The sequence below is a fragment of the Lissotriton vulgaris genome, unplaced genomic scaffold (genome assembly GCF_964263255.1).
Source record: "Lissotriton vulgaris unplaced genomic scaffold, aLisVul1.2 SCAFFOLD_2115, whole genome shotgun sequence".
Classification (NCBI taxonomy): Eukaryota; Metazoa; Chordata; class Amphibia; order Caudata; family Salamandridae; genus Lissotriton; species Lissotriton vulgaris.
Window position 1 is genome coordinate 385,554 of NW_028247469.1, and position 23,355 is coordinate 408,908.

The 23,355-nt window shown below is 42.9% G+C and overlaps 1 protein-coding gene across 1 annotated transcript in view; it reads right to left on the reverse strand.

Moving 5' to 3' along the window:
- Nucleotides 1-12,779, reverse strand: part of LOC147665171 (zona pellucida-like domain-containing protein 1) — a 334,299-nt gene extending 321,520 nt beyond the window's left edge. The window contains exons 1-3 of the mRNA XM_086949702.1: nucleotides 12,630-12,779; nucleotides 7,045-7,130; nucleotides 6,725-6,811 (exon numbers count right to left, since the gene is read on the reverse strand). Coding sequence (XP_086805828.1) covers nucleotides 6,725-6,811; nucleotides 7,045-7,130; nucleotides 12,630-12,779 — 323 coding nt within the window. The remainder of the gene's footprint in view (nucleotides 1-6,724; nucleotides 6,812-7,044; nucleotides 7,131-12,629) is intronic.
- Between the last annotated feature and the right edge of the window lie 10,576 nt (nucleotides 12,780-23,355).

Here is a 23,355-nt window from a genome sequence, read left to right on the forward strand (position 1 = left end):
TTTGCAGGTACCTGAAGACCTCGCCCTGAGTCATTTGATACTGTTTCTGGAGTTCCCCAAACTTGAGAATTGAACCCGTTTTGACCATGTCTCCTACCACTGAAATGCCAATCATGTCCCACTTGTCAAACCCGGGTTGGAAGCACAACTTGCCTAATTTCTGGGCATATCACAAAGGCGTAGCGTTGGTGAGAGTAGCCGCCCAGCCTAGGCGAGCGTTTGTTCTGTGCCAGATATCTAGCATGTGAGAGGTGGGCCCTATATATTTCTTTTGTCTGTCCCTTGTGTATAAAGCCCCCAGGTATCTAGAGCAGTCCATTTGGTATCTGTCTAGAGCGTATGCCGGTTCAGTGGGTGGACGATACACCCAGTGATTTACAACCACCAACTGTGCTGCCCAATAATAGAGTTGTAGGTCGGGCAGCACTATACCTCCATCGTACCAGCCTTTCGTCAATTTCTTCAGTGCCACACTCGTAGCTTTACCATCCCACAGCAATGTTCTTACCACACTTTCCACTTCTTTAAAGTAAGAGTCTGGGACTTTCTGTGGGCTGTTGTGGAGAATATATAGAAACCTCGGGAGGGCCAACATTTTGAAAAGTGCTGCACGTCCTACTAGGAATAGCAGCAAGGACCTCCAATGATTCACATCCCTTCTCAGCCTGTTAAGCGGCGAAGCCAGGTTAGAGGTATGAGAGAGAGCCGGGTCCGACGTGAAAAAGACCCACAAGTACTTGAAGCGGCCCTCCACTACTGATAGCTTACAGTTTGCTGGGAGTCACGGTACCTGCCCCCTGAGCACAAATAGTACTGACTTATTCCAGTTTATCTCATTGGGGATTTTCCGACATTTGTAAATATGTTGAGCACTGCGTGTATCGACTTGTATGGAGAGGCAAGGTATGTCGTCCGCAGATAGGGATGTACGATCCTCTAAGTCCTCCACCCATCGCAGCCCCCTCACCATCACATCCCGCCGCATCCACGCCGCCAGAGCTCCAGTATGAGGGAAAATAATAGTGGAGATAAGTGGCATCCCTGTCTGGTACCCCTTCTCAGTCTGAACGCCTGGGACATGTAGTTATTCACTCTAACCTGTCCCTGTATGTCAGTGTATAGTAGTTTAACCCATCCTATAAATTTGGGCCCCAATCCCACCTTTTCAAGGACTGCGCATAAGTATGGCCATTCTAAGGAGTCAAATGCCATAGAGGCATCCAAGGACAATACCACTGCGTCCTCCTCTAGAAATTCCCTATGCGCCATCACATTGTGCAGTCGACGAATAATAAGAGCCGTATTCTCCCTGGCATAAAGGCAGACTGATCAGGGTGGACCAGTAAAGAAATAACAGCGACCAGTCGATTGGCAAGAACTTTTGCTAGGACTTTAGCTTCCACATTAATCAATGAAATTGGCCTATACGAGCTACAGCAATCTGCCGGTTTCCCAGACTTATGGATCACTACTACTGTGGCCTGGCGTGGATCCACTCGCAGCCATCCCTTCTCGTTACTTTCTTCATACATAGCCCGCAGATGTGGCACAATCTGAGACGCCATAACCTTTAGAAATTCAATAGGGGTTCCATTGGGCCCCATCACTTTCCCGCAGTTTATCTGACCATGGCCTTACCAATCTCCTCGTCAGAAAGGTCTTCCTCCAGGGTGTCTCTATCTGAGTCGGAGAGGGTCGGTATATTCCTATGAATTAGAAGCTGGCGGAGTCTTCCACTGTGTAGTTGGTAGAGGAAGTGTAGATCTTTTCCAAGTGATCCGCAAAGGCCTCTGCTATGTCTCTAGGGTGAGTAAGTATCTCCTCTCCGTGTAGTGTCAGACCGGGTACCCATCTCGACCCCTGCTCTTGTCTTTCCAGCCACGCCAGAGTTTTGTCCACCCTGTCTCCCAGTTCAAACAGTCTATGTTGAGTACTTCGATATTTGGCCAACATATGCTCCCTAGTCTTGACTCGATATTCGTCCTGCTTTAAGGTAAGTCTATGCTGGGTGTCCTCTGAGGGATCATCTGCGTGTTCCCGTTCCAACCCATGAAGTTCCTCTTCTACCTCGGCTAGAAGCCTATGCCTATTTTGAATATATTCGGTTTTGAGGGACAAGGCTTGCCCTTACAAAACCACTTTGTATGCCTCCCAGATGGTTTGTGCGGAGTCTACTGAGCCCAGGTTTTCCTGAAAGTAATTCACAGTTTGCATGCAAAGTTCTTCCTTTATGTTGGGTATAGTCAGGAGCCATGGGTTGCGGACTATGGTGGTGCGTGGCTGTCTCTCCCAATGTGTGAATTCTATCCCGACTGGGGAATGGTCAGATATGCCCCTGGGCAGGGCATGGGGATGTTTAAAGTTCCCTATTGAGGCTGTGTGTGTTAAAAAATAATCTATACGAGATAGACTTTTGTGCACATTGGAAAAATACGTATATGGTGTATCCTTTGGTTGAATCGCTCGTCCCACATCAGTCAGACCTATTGCCGTCATAAATTTGGACATGAGCCCACTCGGTTTCGCACCAGGCCACACCGGGTGTCGATCAGTTAAATCGTTCATTATCATGTTATAATCTCCCCCCATGATTAAAGAACCTACTGGGAGTCCTGTCAATATGTTACCTAGGTCTGGCAGCGATGTCTTGCCCAGTGCCGGTGGCAGGTAGACTGAAACAATGTTAAGTTCTCTCCCCTCCCACTGGGCCTCCGCTACTGCAAATCACCCCCCGTGGGTCTGCCCACTTCCTGTGCACTATAAAGGGAGTACTCTTTCTAACCAGGATACCAGTCCCCCTGGAGCCCATAGTGTAGTCTGCATGTACTAGGAGCTTGTACCCCCATCTAGTGAGGGCTTTACTTTTCTGCCTGACCAGGTGCGTTTCTTGTAAAAGGACAAGGTCTGGGGTATGTCTCTTCAAATACTGTTGCACAATCCCCCTCTTGATTTTGTTGCCCATCTGGTTAACATTTCAGGTCATGACAGAAAGTGTTCGATCTCTTTCACCCCCCATCACATTCCCTACTGAAAGTTGTAGCACTGCAGATCATTGTGAACGGATAAGTGTAATAGAACATCTGACCCATTTGAATTATTATTCTCATCGATTGGACCCTAGTACCTGTCAATCTCAACCTGCCCAATTTTACATCAACAAATCTGTTGCAAATTGAACCCCCCTCTCCCCCCACCCTTTCCCCCCTCCCTACCCCCTGCCCATGGATGCAAAACTACCCACTCCCCAACTAGGCAGAGTACCCCCCCCTCAAAATGCTAAATAAGCTCAGGTGTATGCGTTCCCCACCCCCGCTATTATCATGTTACATTTTGTCTATTGCTGTCCATCCTGAGTTCGTATCAACTACTGTCCCGATTGAATCCACCGCTCAAAGACTCTCATTTAGTAAGCAGGCCTCCTCCTCTCTGCCACCCTGCCCCATGCATATTGTAATCTAAGGAGCCTTATCTCGTCCCCCTAACTTGCCCTCCAGTAGTCCGCTAGCTATCGCAATGTTCATCAGGGTCTATTCCAGCTCCGCCGTCCTGTCTCCTCGACCTGCCGATCCATCACCTGATACTTCCGACAACTAACTCCTTACCTCCGACTTAGACAAGGATGGGTCACCCTTTCCCTTGAGGAGGGCTGTCGCCTCCGATGAGGGCAGGGGCGAGGTGAAAACCCAACGCCAAGTGTCAATACAGGCGTTGCTATCTGTGCTGGACTGGCTGCCACACCGCTGCTTCCCCAGGAGCCCCCTGTCTTTCAGCACCTTGTGCCTGTGGCAGGGGTTCTTGCAGACACCGTCCGCCTTTAGTAGCTCAAATGCACCGCTTTCTTTTCTATGTTGTCCATTCAGAGGTGGGCACACACAGGGCTTTAAGTGGGCCAGGTCTCAAGGGGTCTGAGCACCGGCAGTTTTTTTAAGAAGCCCTCGAAACGGGTCTCTATCGGGCTCTGTTTTGAGCCCTGGCACAGGCGGTCTGGTTCTTTTCCGGACTGCAGTGATAGCAGTTTGCTGTCACTGCAGTCCGGTAAAAAGTGCCAGGGCGCAAAACAACCTGAGAGAGACCCGTTTCGAGACAGCAAGCACATCAATGTGCGCTGTTCATTTCTCACTAGCAGAGAAGTTACGGCATGACGTCATGCCAGGTGAGCGTTGTGTGGGGGAAGGGAAATCCTTTAAAGATTCATTTTCCTTCTGGATTTCCCTTCTCTTTCTGAAACGCAAGAGCAGCAATATTGTGGTAGTGTCACGAGGGCTTTAATTGGAAGCTTTTTATTATATGTAACAAGCCATAGTTGCAGCTTATTTATCTTATGCAACTAATAACCATTGACAAAGCCAATAGTCCTTACTCGTTGTAAGTAAGATGTTACTTGCTGTATCACATATCTGGATGCAATGAAAGAAAAAGAAAAATACAAGTCGGGGGCGGCACACTATGCTAAACACAGATTTTTAGCGTTAAGTGTTTAAAGCCACGCCCCTAATTACACTGGCCACGCCCCTTTGAGAGACCCCCCAGTTTATTCATCCCACTTAAAGCCGTGGGCACACACCACTACCAACTCCCTCTCAGTGCAGTGCGGACCCTCCTCACTGCCGGATGGTTATTTGGATAGGCCTCTGGTAGTCTATACGTCCCTTCCACTTTTTAACCACTCAGGGACGGGTTGTGTGGCTTCCGTGGAGCCCGCTGCGCCCACACCGACCTCTCCCAGTGGCCCCCAGTCTCTCCTCGCCTTCCTTTCAGACAGTATGCACGCAATTCCTCTTTGGACCTAGTAGGCCCTCCAGACCGGGAGCTCGATTCTCTAGCGCCTCTGCTGCACGCCCCCAGGCCCGCCATAGAGCAGCATTCTCCTAGCACCCGATCGCCTTCACCCGAACCGGGTCAGCCGCCACAGATCGTTCCGCACCCGCACAATCTGGGCGGACTCCTTCACCTCCGGGCCTGTCTCTTCACCCCCTACTGGAAGCTCCGCACTTCGCACCGCCACTGGTTAAGTTGAGCCTCGCCCGGGCCCAGCTAGGCCACCAATCCTGGGTCTCAATTCTAAAACCTGGCTGCGCGACCCTCACCACACAGGCACGCGACCTCCTCTGTCTCGCTGCCTACCGTTCGCACCAAGTTGCATCGGCCCGGGATCCAGTCTCTTTGCCCTGGCAGGTTTGCTCACCGCATCTCCGCTGGCCGGTTCACAGTAACCGGACTGCCTCTTTCACTGGGCTCCGGCTCCGGACCGCTCTGCCAAGTCAGATCCGCCCTCCGCTGTCATCGGATCAATGGATTCCTCGCCTGGACTTCGTTGTCCCTCAGAGCTGCGCCGCAAGTAGGAAACGTGGTCCAACATGGTTGTAGCCGGTTTGTGGCTTTAGATGGCATTGGAAAACTCAGGATTGTAAACGGAGATGGAAGAGCACACTTAGGCTGCGGCCATTACTCTTCGGCTGCTAGCCACGTCCTCATCCCATTCATGTGCGGAATGCATGTAGAGTCCCCCCCGTGTCCATGGTGTTCAGTAATGTTCCCCTTGGGAGAGGGCAATAGCACCCAGGGTGACCAGCAGATCGGCAAGGACCTGGACACGAGTTAGAGTGCTTCTTACATATAGCTCCAGCTAAATATCCTCCCAATCAGAGCTCCTGTACCAGAGGTAATTTGATGCTCATAATGTCCTTCTTTCAGGGGTGTGGCTTGGTCAGTAAGATGGGGGGGGGGTGAGCTCCAGATTTTCCAACAATCATGTTGGCATATAATGTTAAAATACATTATACAACAACCAGGGCTCATGAGTGGGACTAAAGAGGCAGTAGAAAGGGAGAGGAATGTGGACTGATAGGGTTACTAAGTGAGAGAGAACACAATATTTTGTAAATTGGCAACATTTTTCAAGACTTTCAAAACAGAGATGGAGGAAGTGTGTGTGCATTTTTGTCTGTGGCAAGTGAAAATTCCTAGTGAAATCTGACAAACACCTCACCGTACCTGACTGAAAGCACCTGCATCTAACTATTTGCTAGAAAATGTATCGGGGGGGGGGGGGGTGTAACACCCAAACACCCTCCTGAAGCTACACCCCTGCCTTCTTTATATATTTTGGGGAGAGTGTAGAATCAGCGCTCTCTGGTATCACGTATCAAATGTTCCCTGGTGTTATCCGGGATTGTTTGTAACACCCTCTTACATTTTCTCTTGTGCTGCATGGTTGGGTCTTCCTTCTGTCTCATGCCATTCCTTACACTGGAGGGTTGGCTCTTCAATGTATCATATTGCCTGAAACATACATTACTCTCCAGCGTAAAGTATTTTAGGAAACCGAAGGATGACCCAAGGATGACTTTCAAAGTCCAGCTCGTAAAAGTCATACATCGACACCATAGGTTCACTGTAAGATGTGAGTAGATTTGAGATGTTTGAAGTTCGTACACATCACAGCATTACAGCTGGAAAATGTATAACTGTATTGCAATGGAAAGAGTATTCTAATAGCAAACTTTACACAATGAATTTTCTCTCAGTGGACAATTATGACTGAGTAAATATTGTATGTGTTTTCAAACATATCTATTTCTCCAGAGGGAAACCATTGTTTGCCACCATCCCAAACTTGTATCCTCACTCACACTGTGCAATGTATCATTCAACTCTATTCAACACTGATATGCTCATTTACACAAATTCTCAGCATTAAAAAAGAAAAAAAATATTGCGTTACCCTGTAAAAAAGTTGTGTCTGTCCTCTTCTACAGATGTGACGATCATAGTTGGTGTTGCAAAGCACTGATCCAGCAGAACGTTGAAACTAGGAACGAATTAAACCTGTTGTGAGAAATTCTGATTACACATTATACATACAATTAATGTTGAATTTCAAAAACATTAGAAAGCATTTAATTAGGGTAACACAAAATGTACATTATTTCTCATGCTTTGCGATAATAACCAAGGAAATATGTACACTTACAATGCTATATTTAATTAATACTCATATCTGTTTATGTGTAGAGGTGAGCCAGGTCTATCAAAAATACCTACTGGTTCACTGTTTGGTACACATGCATTTTAAGGCTAAGCCTTGCACGCGGGATGGGAATGGAAACGGCAGAAAGCATTTCAAATAGCTAAAGAAAAGGAAACATCAAAACAATGCCATTTTAAAAATAATACAAATGTACTGGTCACTGCTTTAGGAAAAGTACATATTTACTGTCCCAAGAGAAATAACATTTGTATAACCAACCAATGTGAATTTAGATCTAAAGTTTAAGACTTAGGGGGTGATTACGATCTCGGTCGGAAAGCCTCCGACCTTAGGTCAGAGGCTTTCCGACCGAGATTGTCAGTTTCAGCTCTGACTGAGATTGTCGGTTTCAATTCGGACCACCTAATTACATTTTAAGAGGTCGGAATTGAAACTGGGGGATCATTCTGGTTGGATTCCGATTAACCCTGGGCGGAGTTGGCGGAGTGGGGCTTCGCGGAGCTACGCGAAGTGGGCGAGAAACTACGCCCACCTCCGCACTCCGCGTAGCCCCACTCCGCAAACACCACTGGCCACCAGCCCCGCCACCCGCCTCCCTCCCGCCCTCCCTAAATACTTTAAATTAAAGGAGTCAAATAATTTAAAATGCACTTACCTTGCCCGCCGCTGCCCGCAGCGTCCCCGGGGCTCGCTGTCTTCCGTCTTCTTTACTAATGCGCATGCGCGGGCGGCCGCGCATGCGCATTTCTCACGAGAAAATGCGCATGCGCGGCCGCCCGCGCATGCGCATTAGTAAAGAAGACGGAAGACGGAAGATAGCGAGCCCCGGGGACGCGGCGGGCAGCGGCGGGCAAGGTAAGTGCATTTTAAATTATTTGATTCTTTTATTTAAAGTATTTAGGGAGGGCGGGAGGGAGGCGGGTGGCGGCCAGCTACGCTCCATCTGCGGAGCGTGCGTAGTGCCGCCTGGCTACGCCGCTCCACAAAATGCGGAGTAGGTGGCACTACGCACACTCCGAGCACGGAGCATAGCTGGCCGCCCACCCCTAATTCCGATGGGCTCAAGGAGCCCGTCAGCCAGTCAGAGACCGGCCGGGATCCCAATGGATGACGTTTCCACCCTTGGTATTACGATGCTTATCTTCTCACAGGATTTCCAGTTTGGCTTTCCAACATGGAACGCCTGTCGGAATGTCAGTATGGGGGTCCCTAGCAGAGCCCCCTTCCCTGTGCGGCCTCCAGTTAGGGGCCAAGGCTGCCCCATGTTCAATCCTGCATTGTGTGGCAGGCACCCTGAGGTGTCTGCCACGTGGTGTAGGGATGAACACAACCTCCCATTTTCCTATGGGAGCTTGTGCTACGGCCGGTTTACGGCCGTAGCACAAGCTCCCATAGAGAAATGGGAGTATGTGACCACACCATATGAGGTCGCATCATAATTAGGCGGTCGGACCGCCGATTGATGGTCGGTCGGTCCCAATTCTGTGATGATGTTGGTCGGCGGCAACTCTGACCGACATCATAATCAGCCCCTTAAACTTTATTTTAATCAGCAAGTGTAGTCAAAAAACCGGGGGGAAAGATGATAATAGTGAGTATCGTTAGTGGAATAAGGCTCTTGTCACTGGAGTGCCAAGTGGCAGTGGTTAGCAACACAACACAAAAATACCTTCTAGGTTACTTTTTCTGTGGATACATTTCAACCAATAGAAACTGATGGTTGGTATTGTCTACCGAAGTTGCGATAACTTGTCATCAGCAGTAGCTAATGGTCAAATATTTGGAAAGTATAGAAATTCTTCCAAACTTGTGCACAGAATATTCAATGGAAATGAAACATCCTGACTTAACTCCACAGGGGCACTAGGGCAGCATTGACCCAGCACACAGCTCTCATTGACATTAATTCATCTACACAAAATCATTCAGCTCACAACGCAGGCACCTTTGGTGCAAGGGTGCCTGTGTTTGCGCATGGCAGCCCATTGTGGCCCAGCGCAGGGGAAAAGGACAGAAATGTGCCATATCTCATAGACATAGCATATTCATGCCCTTTTCTTTTGATGCAGGGCATCGCAACAAAATTCCTTGTGGTGCTGCCCTGCGCCAAAACCTTGTAAATGAGGCACTAAATTTAAATGTTGATTAATAATATTTTTATTCTATTACACTCAATTTAAATAATATTTTTAAAACTTGCATATAAAAAAATTGCAACATAAAGTACAAAAAATTATTTTATATTAACAATTAGTTAAAGTGGTGTATAGCATTGATGAAAAGTAAAGTAATCATGTTTTAAGAAAAATAATGCTATTTTTTCAAATTTAAAAAGGTTAAAAAAATCTTTAATACAACTTAATAATGATGTCTTATATGTAGAATTGTGTTAATATTAATAAAATATAACTATACTTTTAAACAGTTTAAATATTTAATCTAGTTTATCATTTGTTCCTATGTTTATTTTTTAAATCCCTACCTACTTAATCAATCGAAGGGCTAGCCCTCAATCTGTTGGAATCCTTTTCATCAGATAGAACACAGGAGGTTGCTTTGGACCCTTTTGTGCCCAAATCATTCATCCTGCAATGCGGTGTACCACAGGGTTCTGCTCTTAGTCCTACTCTCTTTAGAATTTATGTTAAACCTTTAGGGTCCCTATCAGATCTTTTGGACTTGATCTTGCATCCATTGCAGATGACACACAAATCGTGGTGGTCCTGTCCTCCTCAAACGTCTGGTAGGTCTCAGAATTAAGCGACTGCATGTCTGACATAGGAAACAGGATGAATCTGAACTGGCTGAGGTTAAACTCAGCCAAAACAAAGGTCATCAAGTTTGGAAATACACCATCCCTGTGGGCATCACTTTGCTGGCCTATAGAACTAGGATATCTTCCAACTCCAGTATGTAAAGCCAGAATCCTTGGTGTTATCATGGATGGCAGACTCACTTTTGGACCACAGGTCAATGCAATCACTTTGTTCACTTTTTATTTTCTTAGGATGTGGGCGAAGCTCTGTTTTTTTCCTTTTTTTTTTTTTTTTAATATTTTATTAGAGCATGTTCGAAAAATACAAGGTCAAACAGATGTTGAATTTCATATATTAGTAAGCAAAAAAAAGAAAAAATAACCTCTAAGAATTTCATAATATAGAATTAACATAAGGTACATGTAAATTGTGGCAGTCGTATAATCAATTAATATCAGTATTTTGAAAGGACAAGAAAAAAAAAAAAAAAGAAAGAAAGGCGAATTAAGGAAAAAAGTTGTAAAGTTTCAATTCTCAGAGTTTTTATAATCATGCTTCCCATGGCAAGTTTGTGAAAATAACTTATAGTTTGTCCCTCTGTCGCTCATACCACCTAGCGACTGATGACCAAACCAACTCCCCATATATTCTAGATTTTTCCCCCTAGCTTTGTAAATGGCAGTTTCCTGTTTATATATAGCTAGTAGCCTATTAAGCCATTCCTGAAATACTGGGGCCTCAGAATCCTTCCAATGAGTTGCTAAAATGATTCTATATATGACAGTGCCTATATAAGTTGTATAGATTTCTGGGTTATTGAGTTCTACAGAACTATCATAGCCAAGTAGGAACAGAGTTGATGAAGTTTTGATTTCGTGACCGAATATCTCTGTCCAGAATTTTATGATGCTTTCCTTAATTGGATCTAATTTAGGGCACTCACAAAACATATGTAACAGGTTTGCAGGGCTAAGTGCACATCTCAGGCATTTATCGTGGTCAATCTTACCCCAGGAAAATAATTTAGATGGTGTGTGATATAAATTGTAAACTGTTTTATAGATCTGAGCTTTCAGATTACTGGCTAGTATGGCTTTGGCAGAGAGCTGCAGAATCATGTCGATATCAACATTTGGATTATTTAGTTTATTCGCCCAGCTGGTTTCTATTTTTTCTATGTCATCGGGGTGATTATTCAAAAGGATCTCATATATGTTGCTGATTCTGGTTGACTTTTTTTGTATCAAGTCTATGAATGGTATCGTTTTTAGTTCTATGTTTGTGAGATATTGTTTTAATGATGTATATATTTGAATGAATTTCAAATATTCAGAGGGGAGTACTTGATATTTAGCGATCAATTCATCAAATGTTATTCTTCCATCTTGGTTTAAAAAGTCCCCAATAGTTACTATACCTAGATTCTCCCATCGTTTAGTTATATTATCATTGAGGTGTTGAGGTATTACTGAGCTGTGCCATAGGGGTGTATATTTCGAATATTTGGGAATTTGAAGCATTTTAATACTGCAGCTCCAAGTTTTGAAAGCATCAGTTATAATTTTAAATTTTATCTTTTTGAAATATGAGGGCTCAATTTGTTTTAATAATAATCCTCTAGCAGTGCTTCCTAGTGTTATTTCATATATAGAGGGTATATCATGTGGTGGTCTGTTTTGATCATTACAACTGGTTGTTGTTAGAAAAATCATTTGTTGTAGTATAGCTGCCCACATATAGTAAGTTATATTTGGTATCGCTAGGCCTCCTCTCAAATTTGATAGTGTTAATTTAGGTAATGCTCTTCTTATCTTCCCATAGCTCCAAATAAAGGATGATATAATTTGATTTATATTTTTGATGGTAGCGTTATCACATAAAATAGGGATTGCCCGAAAGAGGTAAAGTATCTTTGGGAAGATTGTCATTTTGATGTAATTGCTCCTACCAATTATAGAAAGATGTAAATTATTTACTCTGAGTAAGTCAGCTTTTATTTTTGTGATTAGGGGATCGTAGTTTAATATGTTAATGTCATGAGTATTGGACGAGATGTTAACTCCTAGATATTTGGCACTTCTAACTCTAAATTGGCTTATGTATACTGTATTATCAGTGCATACTACCATTGTTTTGTCTTGGTTTAGTGAGTACCCCGAGTATAGGCCGAATGTTTTAGTAATTGCTTCTATTTCAGCTAAGGCCTCCGTGGGATTGGTTGTTAAGACCGCAACATCATCGGCGTATGCAAGAACTTTAGTATTATAGATGCCGGTTTTTATGGGTGTTATCGCTGACGAAGTCAGTAGTTTAATAATTAATGGGTTAATGTACAGTGCGAATAGAAGTGGGGAGCACGGACACCCTTGTCGCGTACCTCTCTGGATTTTAATATTTTCATATTCGCAGCCCCCTGTCAGAATTCTTGCCTTTGGATCTACATAAAGGGCTTTAATTGATTTTATGAATCCCGGGACGATGTTATTGAAGGCTAATATTTCCCAGAGAAATTGCCATGAGACCCGATCAAAAGCCTTTTCGGCGTCTAAAAGGACTAGCGACATCTGACCTTTCTCTACTTTCATTATATCAAACAAGGCTATAACTCTACGTGTTTGGTCGGTAGTGCTTTTACCTGGTATAAACCCATGTTGCCAGGGAGATACCAGTTTTTCAATAATTTTGCCCAAGCGATTGGCGAATATTTTGGCGTATGTTTTAGAGTCTGAGTTAATCAGTGAGATCGGTATATATGAGGTTGTTAATTCCGGGGGTTTATCCTTCTTCTTGAAAACAGCAATATTTGTTTGTTTCCAAGATTCCGGGGGGATTCCATGCCATTGAACACCCAAAAACAGATCGTGGAGAAATGGGATTATTACTTTGCCTAATATTTTATATAAGTCTAAGGGTATCTTGTCAGGTCCTGCTGCTTTACCTGCAGCTAATTCCGATATTGCCAGCTCTACTTCTATACGTGTAATTTCTTTGTCTAATTCTTTCTTTGTGTCATTATCAATAATCTGTACCATGTTAGTCTCACTGAGCCAGTTGGTTAAAAACCCTCTAGTTTCATCAGTCGAATGTTTATCTTCGTTTTGATATAATGTTTGATAATATTCTTGAAAGCAATTGGCTATCTCTTTTTGAGTGGTATATTTATGTCCATTAAACTCAATGCTTTGAATGGTGTTACGAGATTGAGTTTGTCGAGTCTGTAAGGCAAGGTGTCTACCTATTTTCTCCCCCGTTTCGTAGATTTTATTTCGATTGGTTTGGTAATTTTCTGCTGCTTTTTGGGTTAATTCATTGTTTACCTCTGCCTTAAGTATTAACATCTTTCTTAACGTGTCCTCAGCCTGTTCTCCGTAACGTAGTTGATTGGCATGGGTAAGTTCTAATTGTGTTAGTCTATTAAGAATTTGTGTGTGAGTTTTTTGTCGTTCTTTTTTCCGGCTAGCAACATAAGTAGCAGTCTCCCCCCTTAATGCCGCCTTAAAGCTGTCCCATACACTATTCCGTGACGCACTGTATTGATTTAATTCAAAGAACTCTTTGGTCCATTGTATTAAATGTTCTATATATTCCTGATTAGCCAATAACTTACGGTCAAATGTCCATTGTGGATATTCTCTATTGAATCCCGGTATTTCTACTATAGCATAAATAGCGTTGTGATCAGATATTGTCTTGGGTTCTTTAAAGGCGAGAGACTTCTGAGCAATATCTGCAGTTGCAAAGATATAATCAATACGTACATACTTTTTGTGAGGGTACGAGAAATAAGTGTATCCTGGGTCTCTACTATTTTTTAAAGTCCATATATCCAGAAGATTGTGACTCTGAATTAGGTTTACCACTGCTCTGTATATCTTTGGCTTCCGGCCAGAGTACTTATAATGACCCTGATAAGACTGAGATTGACTAAATGTTAAATTAAAATCTCCACAAAGAATTAAAGTTCTTGGCCATAGTGCTAGTTCTGATTCGAGTTCTATGTATAGTGTAGGGTCATCAATATTTGGCCCATAAACAGAGCAGATGGTTATGCCCAGAGCTAACTGAACAATGACCCATCTTCCATGGTTATCGGCTTTTTTCCGTATTGGGGCACCTAATCTTGTTTTAGCTACTATTGAAACCCCTCTAGTTTTTGTGGTTTGTTTTGTTGTAGCTAATAAGTTATAGCCTGGTATTTTGAACTGATTAATCTCTCCTATTGGAATGTGAGTTTCTTGTAAACAGATAATATCCCAGGAACTGTGGGAGGCTAATTGCGATAATTGAGCTCTCTTTCCTCTGTCGTTGAGTCCTGCCACATTCCAGCTGCCAATGTTCAGCTTTCCCATTTGTTTATTTTATATTTTACGTGGTGCTTATCTGACTTAGTTCCTTTAGTATTTACGAACTTGCTCATTTTGTGTTTTCCCCCTCCCTCCCCTCCCCCCTCTCACCCTGCACATCCTGGTTCCCACCCAGCTCCCTCCACTGTCCTCTCCCCCCTACCCCTCCCCTGACCTCCCAAAAAGAGCAAAAAGACTCAATAAGAGTCTGTGATGATGGATTAGCATATTCCAACCAGAGCTAACGAGGCATGCAATCAGTGGCTTATACTAAAGCGATATAAAAAGAAGTGAAATAGAGAAAGAAATAGTGAATATGTGGTATAGATGAGAAAATATAGCTCCATAGAAAATAGTATAGATATATCTTAAGCAATAATAGAGCCACCCGAGTCAAAGAAAATCACATTACTCGAATAATATCCCCATATCATTGCCTGATTATGCTTTCTATAATCTTTCACAGGCTCTCAAGATACTCTTTGGCCTTGATCTCGGATGTAAAAAAGTTAGTTTGACCCTTGTAAATTATTTTTAGTTTTGCAGGATTGTTCAAATATACCACAGCATTTTTCTCCTGGAAGGGCTTAATAAGTTGTCTGAGACGCCATCTTCTTTCAACTGTCCAATGACAGAAATCAGGGCGTACAAAATAGGATATGCCATCTTTGATCCGGTGCTCATCAGGTGTAGCCTTCTCTGATATGGCTTGTCGCAGCAAGAAGTTCCCAAAATATACGAGAATTGCTCGTGGATATTTGCTTGTAGTGGTTGTCGCTTTTGTAGATATAGGAACCCTATGAGCTCGCTGCACTTCGTAGCTCCAATCCCATGTGCTAAGTTCAGGAAGGGTATCACGAAATAGTTGAATGATGAAAGAGCGACAGTCTTCACCCTCCATTTTCTCCGGTACCCCCAAAACGCGTAAGTTGTTTCTACGGAGACGATTTTCATAATCTTCAAGCTTCCACCTGATATCCTGAAGCTGTGTTTCATTTGCTTCGATACGTTCATTTGCAGCAGCTGCTTCTGTTTCATTTATGACAATCCGATCTTCGATGTCATTTAGCCTTTCAGTAAAAGCACCCATTGTCTTTGAGAGCTTGCGAACCACGGTCTGGACCTTCTGTAGACCAGCTCGAGCTTTACGACTGCCTTTGGATGTCTCCTCCCGATGCGAAGCTATGGCCTGTAAAACTGTTTCCATCACTTGTGTCAGAGTAGCTTCTGAAGACTCTGTCTGTTCTGCAGTTGGAAATAGTGATTTTGTAGCCGGGATCTGAGGCTGATTAAGGGTCAAAGCAGTTGGAGTGTAGTCCCAGGACAGCTCATTAGCTCCGTGATGTGCAGCTTTCTTCTGTTTAAGTATAGTTCTTCTTCTTTCGCGTCGTTCTTTTGGAGGGTTATGGTCTGATTCTGAACTTATGTTAGTGTCTATATCATTTTCACCTTCATCTAATTCCTCAAGTTCATCAGTATCCTCGGACCAACTAATGTCTTCTGAGAAGGAGAAAAAATCAGTTATATCTCTATCAGCTTCCAAAACTGCATTAGAGTCTACTGGGTGATCATCATTTCCCAGCACATCGCCATTTGATGTAATTTCTTGGGTTGCTAGAAGCTTTGCAACCTCTACCGACTCTGTGGCCTCTGCAGCTTCCTCTACAGGCTCTCTCACCCTATAAACAGCCCCTTCTACATTCTGCTGAGGGTCATTAGTAATTTCTCTGTTATTGATATTATTATCGTTGTTAGGTAAAGTAGAAATTTTGGATAGCCCTGCAGTCTCGGCGTTAATGATATGATTTTGATCATCCCCATCCTCCACAGTATCATCCACAATGACAGCAGTTGGAGCAGGCGTACTTATTCGACTCACCGGGGGGTTAGTAATCCCTGCCAATTCACTAGCAGTGTCGCCAGCCCCCTGATTATTTGGAGCTGGTATATCAAGAGAGGCGGGTACAATATGAAGTGTCTGGCTTACCTTCATTAATGCAGGTACAGATCCATTAGTTAATAAGTCAGTTGTAAGCCCTTCAGTTTGTTCAAGCAGCCCAGCCGGGTCTGATGCTTGTTGCTCGTTGCTTATCTTTGTTAAGTACGCCTCGTCTGTCTCCTCAAGGCTGCTTCCAGCTGTATTTTCCGGGTTCTTCTTGCCATTGCCTTCCACAACCGTTTCAGCTACTAAGCTAATCCCATCTTCAGTGGATACGGGGGAGAGCTGAGCTTGATTGTTTTGTTGTAGTTGGAGTGATTTTGGCACTTGTTTCTGGCCGGCTGCACGTTGCAACATAGTAATCACTGTTGCAGGCTTTGTAGATAAAGGGACAGCCAGAGTTTTGCTTGAAACGGTTCTTCGAGTGGGTGTTCTATCAGCTACTGTTTCAGTGCTTTCATGCTGCTCACCTCGAGTAGTACCTCGCCTGACCCCAACTTCTTGGTCTCGTATTGCCTGCCGTGCTGCCCTTGTCTTGGCAGCTGCAGAGGCAACGGCCGCTGCGTTTTTCGGGGCCATTGTACCCTGTAGACAGTGTGAGCACAGCGTGTTGGTGGAATCGGCGGAGTAAGCGGAGTGCTTCGTAGAGTGATTCTCTGCTTCTGAATTCAAGCATGAAGGTCCGGCGGAGTCCGCGGAGTTCCGCCGCCGTGAAGCCCAGTGATCCTCTGCTGTAGGGCGGCTTCCGGCTAGCAGCCGCAGAACTGAGTAGCCGATTACCGAGGCGAAGAGGGAGAGCGTCGCCTTCACTGGGATCGGGCGGTCTGCGGGTACATTCCTCGAACAGTCTCCCTCCGTTGTCATCCGTGAGACAGGATCCAGGCACAGCATCTTTTTATTATTCCGTGTAAGTACGTTTTAATTCCTTTCTGAAGAAAAGTTCCTCGGCGTTCTCATGTTTCATTTTCCAGGTTAGTGTAGCGGCATGCCCCGCAGCTCTGGTTAGCGGCTGCTAACAGCGTCTAACCTGACGCCGCCATCTTTGTCCACCCCTCGAACTGTATCAGCTCTGTTTTTTTCCATCGAAGACAACCAAGCAGTTATTTGTGTGTGGGTTCCAGCCCGTGCCCTTGGTCCAATAGAATTCCAAATGTCTTGTATAGAAAGGACATAATCCTTTTGGGCTCCTGTATTAATTTGCTCTCTAATACTATCACATCCTGTGCTACCATCCCCCCTTTGTGGAAAATTGCAGAAACAATCTCCATCTATAAGAAGGGTGACAGAGCTAAGTTATATGCCCATAGCCTCATTAACTCCGTGCACAAACTTTTCAGCAAACAGATTCTTGCTAGGATCCAGGATCGGATCCTAGAGTCCCGGATCTTGAGTGATTTCCAAGAGGGTTTTGGCGCAAAAAAAAGTACCCTGGATCAAGCCTTTCACCTTCTTTGTATTTATTGGTAAGAAGTTGCCACTAAAAGTGGGAAGCTTTATTTGGCTTTTGTTGATTTACGGTCTGCGTTTGATCCAGTCCCCAGAGCCAGGTTATAGAGAGTTTTAAAAGAAATGGGCATACCGGGTAATCTTTTAGATATTTCAATTTGATTGCACTTATCAAACACAGTTCAAGTTAGGTCGGGGGAGAACAATAAATTAACGGAGTGATTTCCAATTTGACATGGAGCGAGACAGGGATGTGCGTTAGCCCCCACACTTTTTACTCTTTTTTATCAATGGGGTGGTTGAATTTTTAGATCGAGATGGGTGTGATGTCCCCAAAATCCGCGCAAGAAAAGTTCCTGCTCTCCCTTACGCAGATGACACCCTACTTTCCAAATCCCGGCACGGTCTCCAACAACTCCTGCTTTACTTTAAATGGTTCTGCGATGAGCGGGCCTGGTTTTAAATGAGACCAAAACAAAATATATGAGTTTCACAAGAAGAACCCTGACACCATCAAAAAGACATTTGTTTGTAGGAAGTAGTCATTTGGAGCAAGTAGATATTTTCGATTATCTGGGTATCCGCCTGTCCCCCAACATACACTGTGCTCCCCACATTGAAAAAGTGAAACTGTTGTTAATACAGCAGACTGCTCACATTAGCAAAATCCATAGAAACACACTGTCTATGCAAGTGGCCCCAACTCTGGAAATTTATAATATCAAGGTTCTAGGGGGCCCACTATAGAGCAGAAATTTGGGGTACTGGTAACACAATTTTTTTGATCAGTGTAGAGAATCGTTTTTTTTTTTGGTCTCCTTTAGATTTGCCTCCCAAAAGTGTAGACCTGAATTTTTATAGTGATTTTAATCATATGCGATTTTTTGCACAATATGCATCTATGTTGCACAAGGTGTTCCACTTTTTAAGATTTTTTCATTCTTGTGTAAATTTAAATTACGTCATTAGAGCAAATGTAATTATGAAATGAAGGCTTCTATAAATTCCCTTGACTAATGTACTGTATATAGTATTGTTTGTTAACATATAATGTTAACACTTGCATTTAATAAGGTCTTAAGAAATGTAGTAAAGGAAAATGTCTGAATTTTTTAAAATGTATATATTGTATTTCGGATGAATTTAAAAATGTTTTGTTTTAGAATGCTTTTATGGATGTATATTTTACTTGGAATAAAGCTTTTTTTAATTTAATTGCCTCCCATTACACCTCTGGCCCCTCTCTATTTGGATTTTGCATATAAACAGCTAGTTTAGAAATTAGACTACAAATTATTTATGATTTGATATCGTTTGTGGTCTGTTGAAGAGCTTACCACCTACCGTGAGGCTCTGTCTGGTGTTTTAAAAGCTCACCCAGGTATCCTCAATTCCATGGTTTAGTACATTGAGAGATTTATTGCGGAGGCTTTGGATGGAGGCGATCTGGTTAAATCCGGAAAGCTGGCTCTTATCCCAAGGGCCAGGGTTAAAGTGATGTTCTGGGAAACAATAGCTGAGAAGGAGTTGACCAAATCAGTGGGTAGTTTGACCCAAGAGTTCCTTAATTTTAAATGTGTCCCAAGTTATAAGGACACTATTGATGAAATTGTGAAACCAACCCCCCCCCCACCCCAGCAGCCAACATTTTTTAACAATTTTGTTACAAGACTTTACCTACTAAACTGTTTTGTATTAGGTGGAGTTGTAATGTTTTTAATGATGATCTCTGTCCTTCGTGCAAAGTCAGCTCAGAATCCATTGTTCATCTACTATTCTTCTGTCCAAACTGCGTATCCTTGAGGAAACAGTGGATACTTCCATTATGCAGATTGGTGGATCCTGGCCATTATCTAGAGGTGTTCAGAATCTTGTATACAGATACACTCGGGGTAATAGTTTTTGTTTTGGCCAAATATAGGTAAGCACTTTGGATTAAGCATTCTAAATGTATTGTATGAAGTACTCCATACTATTTGTTTTACTATTTCTACCTTTTTAACCATTTTATGGCATTTATGTGTTCTGAAGAAAAGAAAAGGTGCTGTTTTTTAAATGATATATTCGGTTCTTAACTCGTATTGTGCTGTGTACTTTTTAGATCTTTGTGATCAAAATAAAGTTACATTCAAAGGATAATAAAGATTTTCCCCTACATTGCAGTCTTGGCCCAATTTTTTTTACCACTGCACTTATTCTTTCTAAGATCGATTACTGCAATGCATTATATCTCAATATGCAGCAACAACATCTAAACAAGCTTCAGCTTTTGCAAAATGCTGCTGCCAGAATGATCACAGGGACTCCCAAATGTCAATCAGTGGCTATGGCCATCAAACATTTGCATTGGTTGCCTGTTAGCCAACGAGTCAAATTCAAGGCTCTTTCCCTTGCCTACCGAGCCTTGCTCAGGGTTGGCCCAGAATTCCTTAAGCTTTCATTTAAGTGGTATGTTTCAGGTAGATGCCTACGCTCCTCTGGTTTTCAAAAGCTCGTAACAAATAGATTCAGGAAAACCAACTGTGGAGTCCTGAGTTTTATCATCTCTTCAGCCAAGTAATGGAAGTCACTTCCTCCTTTTATTAGAACAATCCCAGATCTTTTCCAGTTTAGGAAGAATCTCAAAACATGGCTGTTTCCATAATTTATCACATCATCCATCTCTCCATTTGCTCTAAAGCGCCTTGACACCTCTGGGTAATGTTTGCGCTGAATAAATCCTTTTAACACAACATGACATAGCATAACTTTGTATGCTAAGGTGTTGCACCTCTGAGTGGCCATGGGTGGAGCTAGACGTTCTCCTGCTCTGACCTGGTGTACATTCACTACTATTTTGCCATTTTAAGGCAGTAGTATTTATAGAAGGGCAGTTTCCAAATAGCAGTGAACGTACTCTTTTTTTTTTAGGGTGCATGTACCTCCCTAAACCCCTCTCTAATCCTTCTTTAAGCCCTCTGTATCAATCAATCAATTTAACTTTATTTGGTTAAAACAACCATAGTTTAGCTCCTGAGTTCCTTAACCCCAACGAGCCCTGCTACCAGTTCCTTTTTACTATAATATAGGATTGTGCAGGGTCATGAATATCAAAGTCCTAATCAACATCTTTTAGAAGTTTATTGATGTAAGCCAGCCACAGTATTTTGCTGCTGTTTTCAAGACCCAGGCAATCAATTATGATATACTTGGTAAATCTGGTTCTAATTGTACTCCATATCCCGTGCCAGGCACCTAGAGGGGCTATACTGATGTAATCATTGATATAGGGAACTGCAAGCTCCTTATGTACTATATAAGAGGGAGTAGAATTAGGGACAGGCCAATATTCTCCTCAGAAATATGTTTTCCTGAGTTTGAAGTGCAGCGCAGTTAGCTGTTCCCCATAGTGCAGCGCCATAACAAACCCCCTAAATAATTTTACTCTTATAAACGGTCAGTATCTCTCTTACTAGTTTATTCCCTATCTTAGAGGAAAATCTGAAAATGGCCTCTGTTGAACATAGCAATTTTAATTTACTTAGTTCCACATTTGGCCCCCAGTTGGCATTAGATATAAATAACATGCCAAGATACAGGAAAGCGTGAATTTCAGCTATAGATATCTCTTTTACATGGTGTGTCCCCTTTCCACATAACATTGTAAATGTCTTTTTGAGGTTGAGTTTTAGGTCTTTTTTTCCATGTATTCAGCAAAGTTCTCAATCAGGCCTAGTTGCCCGTAAGCAGTTCTAGATATTACGACTGCGTCGTCCATGTATAGTAAAAGAGGTGTTATGTTTTCGCCTACTTTAGGGGCATCGATTTTCAGTTTTTGTAGAACTTGATCTACACTATTATTGTAAAGGGGGAACAATAAAAAGGCAAGCACACAGCACTGCCGGATTCCGCATGTTAACTTGAAGGAAGGAGTAAACTAGCCGTTAGGCCCATATCGTATTCTGGCAGATAAATAATTATACAATTGGGATAAGTAAATGATGATTTCCTTGGGAGCATCCATTTTAGCCAATGTCTGCCATAATTTCCTATGATTAATCAAGTCAAATGCGCTAGTTAGGTCTACGAAGCATAGGTTCAGATGGCTTTTTTTTCAGAGTGTATATTTACTAATAATAAAGTGTAAATTGACACATTCCTCCATTGTCCCGATCTCTCTTCTAAACCCAAATTGTGAATCTGTGAGCACTGAGTTGTCATACACCCAGCTTTCCAGTCTTTCCAAAAGTACCCTGCCCATTAATTTTGATGTTGAATCAAGAAGAGATATGGGCGATAACATTTTACGTCTCCCTGGTCTCCCTTCTTGAATATCAATACAATGGTACTTTGTGTCCAGGTTATGGGCAGAAATCTCCCTGCTGAGGCATTACAGACTCTTTGTAAGATTGGGGACCAAAAATTAATGTCTGACTTAAAGAAATCTATGGGTTACCCGTCAAGACCTGGTGCCTTCCCATTGGCACATCTTTCTAAAGCAACTGTGATCTCTTGCAATGACATTGGTGCCAGGTCAATGCAAGCTGTTTTTAAGACACTATTTTCGGGAGTTGTTAAACTGTCCTCACTTGGATTAAAAATCTGGCCAAATAGCGTATCCAGTCAGAGGGCTGTATCAGGGTATCCATCTCTGTTGATGTCTGCTCTTTAAAAAGGGTTGGTTAATTGTATTCCAGAATAACGTTATGTCCTGTGCATCTGCTGCCTGTATTAAAATTGCCCATGCTTGTTCCTGGATTATTGCTTTTCTATTATTTAAGACCTGTTTGTAAGACTTTCTTAAATCTTTTATCAAGTTAGAGTTTCTAGGTCTTTCTTTTAAGGTTTGTTTGAGGTTCTGATTAGCGTCAGAGCATGAATGATCTAACCATCCAGTGCATGGCTCAGTATTCTTCTTACTTTTAACTATCAGATCTCTTGCTATTGCAGATGTTATATTACAAAAGGCCAGGATAATTTGTGGATCAGGGTGTTTTCCATCTGGGCAAATTTTCACGTCATGGTTATTATTATGCACTTATTTTTCAAGGAAAGAGGACAGATTAACGCCTGACCATTTAATACTTATACCCTTTTCTCTTTGGGTTTCTATGTCTGTTACTAGATGAGCCCTTTTCTGCTGTATAAAAGGCAAACCCATGGTAAGGAAAAGCAGATGGTGGTCGGTAAATATACTTTCAATAACCTCAAGTTTTATAATCAGACTCAGACCGTTTTCTGAAATAAAAATATCATCAATATTTGAGGAATGGTTATGATTTTCGTATGTTGGTACCTCAGTGTTCCCCTCTATGACCAGTTGTTCTAGAAGCTCCAGGTTATACTTGTGCATTACTCTATTAATTGACTCTCCATAGTAATTATGAGGGAAGTAGGGACAAGCTTCACCATGTACAGCCCTGAACCTGCAATTTTCTCCAGCTACAACATCACATTTTCTACAATTAAAATCACCAGCCCATATACAAATGTAATTATTTTTAAGACATTTTGTAAAGTTATCTAGTTCTTTTTCGAGGGTCGACACAACTTTCTAGTTCTCTAGTATTATCAAACATGTTATTATAAAAGTTGATAATTATCAAAAAAAGGGAGAGTGATCTATCGATCAACGGACACAAATTACCACTCAAGGGGGTGGAAGGTCCAGTCACAGCAAGTGCCCGTATCTAGTACAAGTATTTCAACAAGAGGAGAGCTGAACTGTTCCTAAGAGGAGGGGAAAGTTAGGTAAAGCTGGCGTGACCGAAGGTGTGAGTATTGCACCTTAGGGCATCCATTTTGTTGGATGTATTTGCCTCACACACCCAAAAGGGTGTCATGCTTCATCATTGGCGGTTGCTCCTCGTCGGGGAGGCGGTGCAATCCCCGACGGGCTCA